The sequence below is a fragment of the Trichechus manatus genome, unplaced genomic scaffold (assembly GCF_000243295.1).
Source record: "Trichechus manatus latirostris isolate Lorelei unplaced genomic scaffold, TriManLat1.0 scaffold00008, whole genome shotgun sequence".
NCBI classification, from domain to species: Eukaryota; Metazoa; Chordata; class Mammalia; order Sirenia; family Trichechidae; genus Trichechus; species Trichechus manatus.
The window spans coordinates 27124506-27136886 of NW_004443944.1; the positions used below are offsets into that span (position 1 = coordinate 27124506).

General features: G+C 37.0%; 1 protein-coding gene across 1 annotated transcript in view; it reads left to right on the plus strand.

The window, feature by feature from the left end:
• MROH8 (maestro heat like repeat family member 8) overlaps positions 1-11914 on the plus strand; it is an 84685-nt gene extending 72771 nt beyond the window's left edge. Inside the window, exons 20-24 of the mRNA XM_023724784.1 lie at positions 3238-3360; positions 4843-4942; positions 5240-5305; positions 8144-8314; positions 11854-11914. Of these exons, the coding sequence (XP_023580552.1) occupies positions 3238-3360; positions 4843-4942; positions 5240-5305; positions 8144-8292 (438 nt within the window). The 3' untranslated portion in view covers positions 8293-8314; positions 11854-11914. The remainder of the gene's footprint in view (positions 1-3237; positions 3361-4842; positions 4943-5239; positions 5306-8143; positions 8315-11853) is intronic.
• Positions 11915-12381: the final 467 nt, after the last annotated feature.

Consider the following 12381-nt stretch of genomic DNA (forward strand, 5'->3'; position numbering starts at 1 on the left):
TATTTAGTTGTTCTACCTCTGTTTGTGTTAGTTTAGGTAGGTAGTGAGTTTCTAGAAATTTATCCATTTCCTCTAGGTTTTCAAATTTGTTAGAGTATAATTTTTTATAGTATTCTGTTATGATTCTTTTAATTTCAGTTGGGTCTGTTGTGATATCTCCCATCTTATTTCTTATTCAGGTTATTTGCTTCCTCTCCTGTTTTTCTTTTGTCAGTTTGGCCAGTGGTTTATCGATTTTGTTGCTCTTTTCAAAGAAACAGCATTTGGTCTCTATAACTCTTTCAATTGTTTTTCTATTCTCTATTTCATTTAATTCTGCTCTAATTCTTACTATTTCCTTTCTTCTGGCGCCTGAGGGCTTCTTTTGCTGCTCTCTTTCTACTTGTTTGAGTTGTAGGGTTAATGTTTTGAATTTGGTCCTTTGTTCTTTTTGGATATGTGCTTTTATTGCTATAACTTGACCTCTGAGCACTGCTTTTGCTGTGCCCCAAGAGTTCTGGTAGGATGTGTTTTCATTCTCATTTGATTCTGTGAATTTCTTTATTCCATCCTTAATTTCTTCTGTAACCCAGTAGTTTTTGAGCATGGTGTTGTTCAGTTTCCATGTGTTTGATTTTTTGTTTTTCCTTGCTTTTTCTGTTATTGATTTCTACTTTTGTGGCTTTATGGTCAGAAAAAATGCTTTGTAATATTTTGATGCTTTGGATTCTGTTAAGGCTTGCTTTATGGCCTAATATGTGGTCTCTTCTGGAGAATGTTTCATGTGTGTTGGAAAAGAAAGTATACTTGGCTGCTGTTGGGTGGAGTGTTCAGTATATGTCTATGATGTCAGGTTGGTTGATTGTTGCATTAAGATCTTCCATGTCTCTATTGAGCTTCTTTCTGGATGTTCTGTCCTTCACCAAAAGTGGTGTGTTGAAGTCTCCTACTATTATTGTGGAGCTGTCTATCTCTCTTTCCAGTGCTGTTAGAGTTCGTTTTGTGTATTTTGGAACCCTGTCGTTGGGTGCATAAATATTTATTATGATTATGTCTGCCTGGTGTATTGACCCTTTAATCATTATTAGTGTCCTTCCTTATCCTTTGTGGTGCATTTACTTTTAAGTCTCTTTTGTCAGAGATTAATATTGCCACAGCTGCTCTTTTTTTGAGTGTTGTTTGCTTAATATATTTTTTTCCATCCTTTGAGTTTAGTTTTGTGTCTTTAAGTCTAAAATGTGTCTCTTATAGCAGCATATAGATGGATCATGTTTTTTTAAATCCATTTTGCCACTCTCTGTCTCTTTATTGGTGCGTTTAGTCCATTTACATTCAGCGTAATTATTGATAGGTATGAATTTAGTGCTGTTATTTTGATGTCTTTTTTGCGTGTGTTGTTGACAGTTTCTTTGTTCCACTTAATTTTCTGTGCTGAATCGTTTTTCTTTATGTATTTTCTTTTCATCTTTTTCATTGTTTTTGATTTTGTATTTGCTGAGTCTTATGTTTTTCTTGTTTTTTTTATTTTGATGTGTAGGAATGTTAGTTTCCTTTGTGATTACCTTAATATTTCCCCCTAGTTTTTTAAGTTTAAACCGGTCTTTTATTTCTTTCTATCACCTTAACGTCCTCTCCATATGAAAGATCTATGACTATAGTTTTTAGTCCCTTTTTTTTGTTTTAATGTTGTCATCTTTTACATGTTGATGTCTCTGTTTCCCTATTTTCAGTGTTTTAGCTTTGGTTTATTTTTGTGACTTCCCTATCTGGGTTGTTATCTGGTTGCTCTGTCCTGTGTTCTAGTCTTGGGTTATTATCTGATGTTATTGATATTCTAACCAGAGGACTCCCTTTAGTATTTCTTGTAATTTGGCTTTGGTTTTTGCAAATGCCCTAAACTTCTGTTTATCTGGAAATGCCCTGATTTCACTATCGTATTTGAGAGACAGTTTTGCTGGATATATAATTCTTGGCTGGCAATTTTTTTCCTTCAAGGCTTTATATATGTTATCCCTTTGTCTTCTTGCCTGCATGATTTCTGCTGAGTAGTCCAAGCAAAGCTCTGGACTTTTCCTTCAAACTTTGAGCAACCTCTGCCACCTCTTCCAAGACTCCTCAGAGAGCAGCCTAAATAGAGAGGTGGGTCTAACATTAAATGAGCTGGGAATTACCAGTATAGAGAATAACACAGTGAACACCCATATAGCCACCACTTACTATAAGGAATAAAATATACACCTATCCCCAGTTGAATCCCACCCAAAAGCAATAATTCTGAATTTTTTTTCATTCTTATGGTAAGATCTTTCATGTTTTAAAACTTTATGTTGTATCATTCTATAAATAGCTTTCAGCAACTGTTTTTTTTGTTTAACATTATGTATATGAGATTTATCCATGTTGTATAGCTCCAGTTTATTCATTTTTCACTGCTATATAGTATTCCATCATATGAATAGCCTGCAATTTATCCCATTCACTTATTCCTAGACATTCAGTTTTTTATTATTACAAACATTGCTGCAACGAGCCTTCTTGTATATATCTCCTTGTGCACATGTGTGAAAGTTTCTAAACCCACAAGTAGAATACCTGGATATCTTTAACTTTACTAGATATTTGCAAGTTACTAAACAAAATAGCTGAACTAATTTGTATTCTCATCAGTCTCCAAAGGACTTTTTATGGCCCAGATATCTGGTAGATCTGGGACAAAATATTTGCTTGGAGACTCATCATGGGAGGCATTCTAAAAGCAATGAGCTAGAGAAGAGGCTGAGTTGCTAAACTTTACTCGGATATCTGGATCAGGAAAGGAACTCTCTAGAGTTCTTTCCAACCTAGAAATTCCACAAAGATGTTAGGAAGAGAGTCTGCATTTCCCCGTGTAGAGTGACAGGAAAATGACGTAGCAACAGCAGGTGGGGGTGGGAGCTTGGGGTAGTGGGTATTACTGCCCAGATCTCTGGTCTGCACATTACACCTGTAGCTCTCACTTTTGCCCTAGTCCAGTGGTTTCTACATCCTACTCCCTAGAACCCTGGAGGTTTTATGGATCCCTCTTAGGGACCGTTTGGGGAAGATGAAGGAGAAGAGCAGGACTCTGGTTCTTTCTCACCACTCCCCTCATTTCAATCAGAGTTAATTCTGCGTTTATCAGCTTTTCATATTGGGTTTTAGTGTTCATTTTATATGAAGAAAGGCGACTTCAACTAAAAAATGTTTTAAAACGATGATATATGATAATCCTTTTCACAGGAGAGCAGGCGAGTCCTAAGTATATGTGCCCAGTTCCTGAAGTGGAAGCTGCCCCAAGAGGTATACTGCAAAGATCCGTGGTACAGCACACCTCACGAAGTTGGAACCATCTGCAAATTCTTTGTATGTGAGCAACGATGGCTTTGTTAACTCTTTAATATGCTGACTTTTTTTTCTAACATAGTTTTTAATGGAGGAAAATGGCATAAAGGAATCATTTTCCATCCCTTTCTACATCAGCATTTGATATCTATGAACTGTTTCGTACTGTGGGTCTATTTTCCTATAGCTCCCTCCTAATTGAGTCAGAATTCACTTTTTTATTACCACTCTTCCTCACAAGAAAACCGGTCAACTCTTGGGAGCTCCATTAACCTGCGTCGGAGGCTACAGGGTCAGGGTGATAGTAAATGCTGAAAAAATTGCTTCTGGACTGAATTGAAATGGAGTTATGCATTGCTTTTCAATGATCTCTAATCGTTTCTTTGGATGTAAGTGGATTGTTTTACCCTCCATCAGAGCATGTTCAGGGAAACTCAGTGAGGGCTGCTATGCTGTTCTGGGCCATATAGCATGATAGCATGCCACTGGCTCTGCCAGGACCCAGATGGCATCCTTTCTTCTCACAACCTCAACAAAGGCTAATGTGGCTGATCTTAGGGACAGGCATGCATCAGGGCAGCCTCTGGAGGCCCATGGTTATTTTAGACAGCTGATTCTAGAACCATCTGGATCCTACCAGAAACACCCTAGGACTGACTATTCCCAGGGATCTTCCCTATCTGTAGCCTGTTTAGGAATTGGTGTAGAAGCTTCTGATCATACTTAGGGCACTAGGAAACCCGCAATGACCTTGTGTCAGACTTTCCGCTGAGGATTATCTCTCTGATCTGCATCCAAACCTGTACCGGGTGTACTGATGGCAATATTTATAGCAGGAAATTTGGTGTTCTCAATGAATAAGACTACAGATTGTCCATATTAAATTCCATGGGGACAAATTCCTGTTCTCTACCTCCTATCCCTGAGGTGTCTATCCTTGTAAGAAATACGCTGAGAAGTGCACTCATTCATCCAATAAGCATAACACATTCAGTGTACAACAGGCGGTGAAGAACCTAGAAGCTTCCCAAGAACTGAAACTTCCTGAGGGGAACTTGTAAGCAAAATAAAATCTTCATAGAAAATTAAATAGAAACTCAAAGGTGGGAAATACGTGCCGGGAGAGTAATACCTGAGAAACACTCAGAGCAGGGTTAGGTCAGGTAGGAGAGAGCAATCAGGGAAGGGCTCATAAGGAGGCAGGGCTCAAGGTAAAACTTAGAGAACAGAGAAGATTTAGATATAGAGAAGCAAAGATGGCTTCAGCAGCATTGCAGGCACAATATGCAGCATAAATGGGTGTGAGCAGGGTATATTCAGAGGATTTAACTTTGTCTAGGAACTTGTTACTGTGGCATAATATCCATTAACAACCATAGTTATTTCAAGCACTATACTGTATATGGATATCTGATAAAGTCCCTGACCCTGAAAGCTATGTGAGGCTGATGAAGGTAGTGCTGCTACTTCACTGCTTCATACTCCTTTTTTCCCTCCACTTAGGGGAAAAAATGCAAGGGGAAAGTTAACATCCTAGCCCAGACATTGATGTACACCAAGAATGCGAAACTTCCCATCAGAAGAGCAGCAGCATTATTTGTAGGTACAAAGAAAACTTTTCATTTCTACAGTCAGTTTTATCCTGTACTTTCCCGTAATTGTGTTGTTGAGTATCCCCATTCTTTATGAAGATGACCTTGAAAATACTTTTAGGAGGAAGGGGCCATGTTACCTGTATATAACTACCAGGCACTTGGAAGTCTAGTTTTTGGAATCTGCCTGATTATCGAAAGGCCATCTGCCAACTGCTTAGATTTTGCAAGCAATTGGAAACTTTTAGGTATTCATTTCCAAAAACAAAAGCCAGATACCAGACTCACTGACTTTATTCTGCTTTTAGGGATGTTATCAAAGTACATGGATCACAGTGAGCTCAAGATGAAGGGTACTGACTGGATAGAGTATGGTAAGTTATTTTGGAAGATATCTCAGATATCTTGGAACGTATCTCAGGCAGTAACTGTGGGCAGGGTTGGTTTAATTCATTGTGATGAAGCTGAGCCTCTGGGATCCATAAGCTTGACTTTTGCAATAATAAAGCCCTTGGTGACTTCAACTGAATGACTGTCTCATCCCAGTCCAGTTCCCCTTATAGAGAAGGACATAACCCTGTTTGTCTGGAAACCAGCTTTGATGAATATCTTAGGGACAGTTCCTGAACTTTGTCTGTCAGAAATAAAACATTACCTAGAACCCTGGTGGTATAGCGGTTAAGTGCTATGGCTGCAGTTCGGATCCACCAGGCGCTCCTTGGAAACTCTGTGGGGCAGTTCTACTCTGTTCTATAGGGTCGCTAGGAGTCGGAATCAACTCAACAGCAATGGGGTAGAAATACTATCTAGTAAATTATGATGATACCTCACAAGTAGCACAGAGATGACTACAGTGCTGTTTCCTATAAGCAGTTTTCCTATAAGGTGGTGAGAGACGTTATATCATCATATAATGCAGCCATCATGCAAATGGTTTTCTCAACAGTCAGTGAGTGAAAATTTTCTGTAACTGTACAACTTTGCAGATTTGGCACTTAATGAGTTATTTATTTCCACTTAAGAGGTAGTCCTCCAATTAGAAAAGGCCACGAAATGCTCAGTATCACAATTCAAAAGTATGTACCTTGAGAACCAAATTAAAATCCTGAGTAATGCACTGCATTTAAAATAAAAATATATAACTGGTTAAAAAAAAATAGCTAGACGCTAAAGCTTATTTAAGAAAGATTATGCTACTTTTCTTCAAAGTTCTCCCACTTCCTCAAAGATATTAGAAGCAAAATGAAAGGAAAAATTTATGTAGATTATTTTATTCTGTGGCATAGGATTCTATATGGCTGATTCTATTCAATTAAAAAGAAATTATTTTCTAACCTAAAACATTGGGGAACTGAAGCTCCTTTTCCATTCAAAAGTTATCTATATAGAAGATCTAGAAAATGTATATAAAATTATATGCATATATTTTGGGTTGAACTATTTGAAATTGCCATTTTGTAGGTTGAAAACAGTCAAATATCAGCAATTTCACATGGTCCAACCTTATGGAATAATACTATCCTCTTTCTTCTGTAGCAGTGATTTATCTATTTTAGAAATAACGTGTTCCAGTACTCTTTTTTGAACACGTTTAAGTCATTTACCACAAGTAAATTTTAAAGGTAAATTTAAACAGAAAAATAACAAAATTTGAAATATCATTTTAACCAATTTCATGACAGAGTAGGCTTCAGTTCCTTTGGATTTTCAAAATTGATATCTGCTCCCCCGTATGTTTTGTGGAACATGTAGATAGATCTCAATGCAAGAACTGAAAGAAGCTAAAAAATAGTATTTTATTTTAGAAATAAACTTCATGAATTTACAGGCTAAAATGCTACTTAAGAAATAAAAAACTTTAAACTGTGAAGAGGTCCTGAGCATTCTTGAGGCCTAGAGAATTAGAAATTAAAAAGAGAGCCTTCTCTAAGCATGGTACCAAAGACAGATCCATAAAGTAAAAGAATGATAGGTTTATCTACATAAAAATTTTAAAAACCAACTTTGAAAAAAAAAAGACATGGACAAAACTGAAAACCAAACTATAGGAGAAAATATTTGCAACATAATAAAGTGTTGGTATCCTTAAAACAAACAAGTAAATTCTCAAAAGTAGCAAACAATATGAATAAGCAGTTCATAGAAGAATTACAAATAGCCAATAAATAGATGACAAATATTCAATATTACTAGTAATCAGAAGTTTCCCAAGTAAAACAATGATGAGATGTCAGTATTAGTTTTTCTGTCAAAATGGCAAAGATTATTGATTAATACTGAACATTGATGTGTTAAGAGGAAACTGACATTATCATATACTGTGCTGGTAGAATATAAATTGATACAACTTTTATATAAAGAAATATGGCAATATGTATTATCCAAATCCTTTAACATATCAACCCTTGACTTACCAATCCCACTTCTAGGAATTGAAACTATGAAAATAGCAGAAATAGTTACAGGAATGTTCATTTCGGTTATTTAGAATAGCAAAAATGGAAAGCATCCTAGATTAGAAACAATAGGAAATTAGTTAAGTAAATTATAGCATATCAATATTATAAAATCATATGTATCTATGAAAAATATTACAGAAGAATTTTTAAATTACTTAAATGGTAATGCAATATTATTAAATAAAAGAAGCAATTATTTATTAATATGTATAATATGGTTCCATTTGTGCAAAAAATAAAAGCATACATGTATAAATAAATGCATAGAAAAAAAGACCAGAAAGATAATACCCTCAAAATAAGCTAGATAGTAAGATTATGGGTGACTCTGATTTTCTTCCGTTAGATGTATTGTCTAAATTTTCTACACGGTACAATAAGAAAACATAAAAACTAAAAGTTTTTTTTTTTTTTAATTTAAAAGGGAATAATGATTTAAGAGTAACCTCTTAGACCAACACAAGACTGTAGAGATTAACAGTATTAGACATATCTTGGCAGGTCCAGATAATTTGACTTTAGGCAGAATACTTAGCAATCTGACTGTGCAAAGGAGTAAAATATTTGGAACTCAGGCGGCAGTTTCCTTGGAATTGATCCACAGCTGTATAAACTTTCAAACATAAGCTTGGAAAAGATTATCCCTTTATCTCAGCTGCTGAAGGCATGTTGGTTGTTTGGGGTCTGGACCAGTGTTCATTTCCATAGATCTCAGGGGCCTTCACCTCCAACCTTGGTTTTCTTGCCCCTTAGATCTGAGAGATATGCTCCATGACCCTGAGCCCTCTGTGCGCATCTTAGCCTCCCAGGCTCTGTTCCGAGTCCAGAAGGTGAAGTCTGAACCTGAACCCAGGCAGAGAGTTTGCAGGCTGAGGAAGCTCATGGGCTGTCTTTCTACCTAGAAATGCAAAGAAGCTACACCAGGTAAAAACCAATCCTTTCAGAACCCACAGAAGCAACTAGTGTCTTTTTTTTTTTCAGACTCAAAACAATGCCAGCATTAAGCTACCTCCATCCTTTCATTACCTCAGAATATATTTTTTTGCTGTCAAAACCTTCAAGGAACCCCCCCAAACTATTGTCCTGAGGAAATCTTTAAACTTTAAACCAAAACTATCCCCTGAAATCACCTTTAAACCAAACAATAGCTTAATTAGAGAAGAAGATCTGCCTTGCACATTGTGTTCTTTTAAAGAATTATCTATATGAGATCAAATTGTCAACAGCAACTCAAAAGGTTAGATGAGAAACCTATGAAGGCCTTGAGTTTGTGTTAATGATGGTGAAATAATTTGGAAAAGGATATCAAAAAAGGTGGCACATCTTGAAAAATATAACTAATATCACTAAACTGTACATATAGAAATTGTTGAAGTGGTGTATGTTTTATTGTGTATATTCCCCTCCCTCCAAAAAAACAACAAACTGTTACCACAATGGCGGGTCTGAGCTGCCTGCCACAGAAGCCAATACTGAGACAGAGGTGAGGTGAGTAGCAAGAGGGTTTTTATCATATATCGATATACAGAAGACAGAGGGGAATGAGCTCCTCCAAAATGTGCCTCCTAGTCTGGAGGTCAATCAGAGGGTTATATAGGAAGAAATCAAAGTCCAAGGAGTCTGTGGAATGTTCGTTCCCCTCTGTGGTGGCCGACCACATTAACCACACTCCAGATGTGTTGACCTTCTGACACCCTCCTGGTTTCGGCCACAAGATGATTTTTCTTTGTTTAGCACTTGTTGTTTTACCTCCCAAAGAGGAACTTAGGTTAAATTTAAACGTTGAAAATCATAGGAAAATAAGAGGGAAGAGAGGAAGAAAATAAATCGGAATCATGGGAGCACGCAAAAGTGAACTATGCAAGCTAGGCATTGACAGTACTAGGTCTACACTGCTGACGATAAACAATAAATGTGTAATTCCCACGCAGCTCCTTTCAAAACCTTTAATGAGTTAGAATAGTATAGGGGAGGGCAGCTCTTGGTTTAAATCTGCAGAAATAGTGAAAATCTGTTGAGATTTTGATGTATGCCAGAACATCCATAAAGTTCCAGTCCTGATAAACAGGTCTAGGGCAGGTTCAAAAGATACTAAATATAAGAAGACCAGACTTAATAGTCTGACTGAGACTGGAGGGACACCAGAGACCATGGCCCTGGATGCTGTATCAGCCCAGAACTAAAACAATATCCAAGGCCAACTCTTCAGACAGGGATTGGACTGGACTGTGGGACATAAAGTGATACTCGTGAGGAGTGTGCCTCTTAGCTCAAGTAAATACAAGATACTAAACAGGCAGCTTCTGTCTGGAGGTGAGATGGGAAGGCAGAGAGGGTTAGGAGCTGGTTGAATGGACATGGGGAATCGAGTGGAAAGGAGGAGTGTGCTGTCACAGTATGGGGAGAGCAGTTAGGGTCACATAACAATGTATGTACAAATTTTTGTATGGGAAAAATAAAAATAAAAAAAGATACTAAGTAAACATTAATGTTGCAATGTTAGTATTTGTCAAGGCCCAGTCTACTTAATTGCCAATAGTCTTAAGAAAAAAATAACAACTAATTCTTATAGTTTCGTGTTTAATGATGTATTTTTATAAGATCCTTTATGGCCTCTCCTTCCTTCTGTTTCCCTTAAAAGTGTTTCAGTGAGAAAAAAATCTGAAGTGATATGGTGCTAGATCTGTTCCACTAAATGAGGGGTCTCCACTTTTTCCTTCCCCTTTTTTGTTTTCCTTATTCTATCCTAGAATAGCTGTCAGATCCTCAAATGGCAATAGGAGGGGAACTGTTACTTGTTGAGTAGTCTGCTTTAAGCATAGATCAATATGGAGAAAATTTTCTTACAAGCAGAATTTCTTGAGAAAGAAATTAGTTTGTATTGAATAAATACTCTGATAAACAGCATGTGGAAGGGTGGTACACCCCCAAAAGGCAAGCTGCACTGATTAGAGATGGTCACCGTTGTTCTAATTCCCAGGCTCTCATTTGGTTGAGGAATATAAGCAGAGATCCAGAGCTGAACTATCTAGGACAATAAAGAGGCCTCTTGGAGGTGATGTGGGAAAAGAGAAAGGGGGCGGGGAGGATGAGATAACTGGCAGATGAAGAACAGACATGTCCACTTGCATTCAGTTTGTGTTGTGAAGGGATTAATATGAATTACTACCCTATCCTCTACCTTCCACCCCATCCCTCTGCCAAGACACCTTTAGGAACAAATTTCTCAGTAATTCATTGTGGAGTTGGGTTTGTTTTGAGAGGGATATGACAGTGTGCCAAGTGTGGCTTCAAGGGAATCTCTGCCCAAGGGAGGTCTGCCACATCTGGGCATAGCAGTCAGAAGTTTTAAGCTAAAATGTAGGCCCCAGTTGCCTGATAGATTATCCTGGAGGAGAACCCAGCGTACACCCTGAGAGTGGTTACCAGATGCTGAGCATCAAAGCAAGGGACACATTTGAATTACATGCATCCCTTGTTGTATTCTCCTTGGTCTCATTACATGCAACCAACTCCATTCTCTACTTTTGGACTACCCATTTTGTGACTTGTCCAGTAAGAATGACTAGCATTTATTAAGTGCTTACAGTGAGCCCAGCGCTGATCTAAGTGCCTTAGATAATTAACGCTTTTAATCCTCATAGCCACCCAATGTATGATTATCTACATTTTGCAGATGAGGAAGCCAAGGAACAGAACATTAAAGTGACTTGCCTAGGGCCACACAACTAGTAAATGACAAAGCCAGCATTCAAACCCAAGTAGTCTGGCTTCAGAGCCCTCATCCTTGGCTGGTCTGCTTTGATCCTCACCAATCCACTCTTTCTTTCTAATGTGAATAAATGCACATCTCTGCTCTATAATTAATCTCAGTTGCTGAACTGCCCAAACAAACTTATGTAATGAAACAAACATTGTAGAGTGACATTTTGCCTCAAATAATGTATTAAATGCAAATCTTGAACACTTCTTACCTAAAAGTTATGTTCCTTATTTCTTTCATATTTTAATAGGTTAGAATGCACACCCTGCATTGCAGAGAATGTGGAATTAGAACAAAACATAGTGGTTAATCTTAAAGAGGTTTTTTTTTTTTTTTTTTGAAGCCTTGGTTTGATCTCATGCACTACCCTTGACTCACAGCAGAAATACCTGCTAGTGACTAGAATATACTTGTCTTTAAATTTTTTAATTTAAAAATAAATAAATGAATGAATGGATTTACATTTTTCAGTTCCAAAAACTTAAGGCATTTATGCTTTCAGAGGCTAGATTTAGAAGTCAGTTTAAATCTCCAGTGACATGTAAGTAGTTGAGTGAATCCTTTCTCTTTGCTCATATTAATGCTAGAGTCCTTTTCCCTCCAGGCTGATTTTTATTTTCTGAGTAATACCAACAGGACGTAGCAAGCAGGACAATGCTTATTCTATTTTATTTATGCTTTATTATGTTAAAATTCACAGACAGAAGCATCCATTGAGAGAGAGGACTGTTCTTCACTGAACTACCTCAGCAGCTTGGGAAGGACTGAAGAAGTACTTAGTAGTGATTATATTAACAAGTCTATTTATTTCAAATATCTCCATTATTTTTATACAAGGCTGTCTTCAGAGATAGCTTTATGTTTTTATGGAATTTTTTTTAATACACAACACAAAAATTTCTGGACATTTAAATTTGTTATAATATGTTGAAATTTTTAAAAGTTCAGTGTAACTGAATTATTATTTTGGTTTATTTTCATCATATACTATTAAACTGTATTGTTCTTGATCTATTACTGGCCAGTCTGTGTCTTTATTATTTTAGCTTCTCATTTTTTTTTTTTTTATTTTGAGTATTGCTTCCCACCCCACCCCTTATACTGTAATAACTATTTTATAAGAAATTATATTTTTCTCTTGTTGACTTTTCCAAGAAAGATTAAACTATCATGTAACCCAAAGATGGGACTGGCGAAGCGGGGGATCTATCAGGTACCAGCCCTGGCA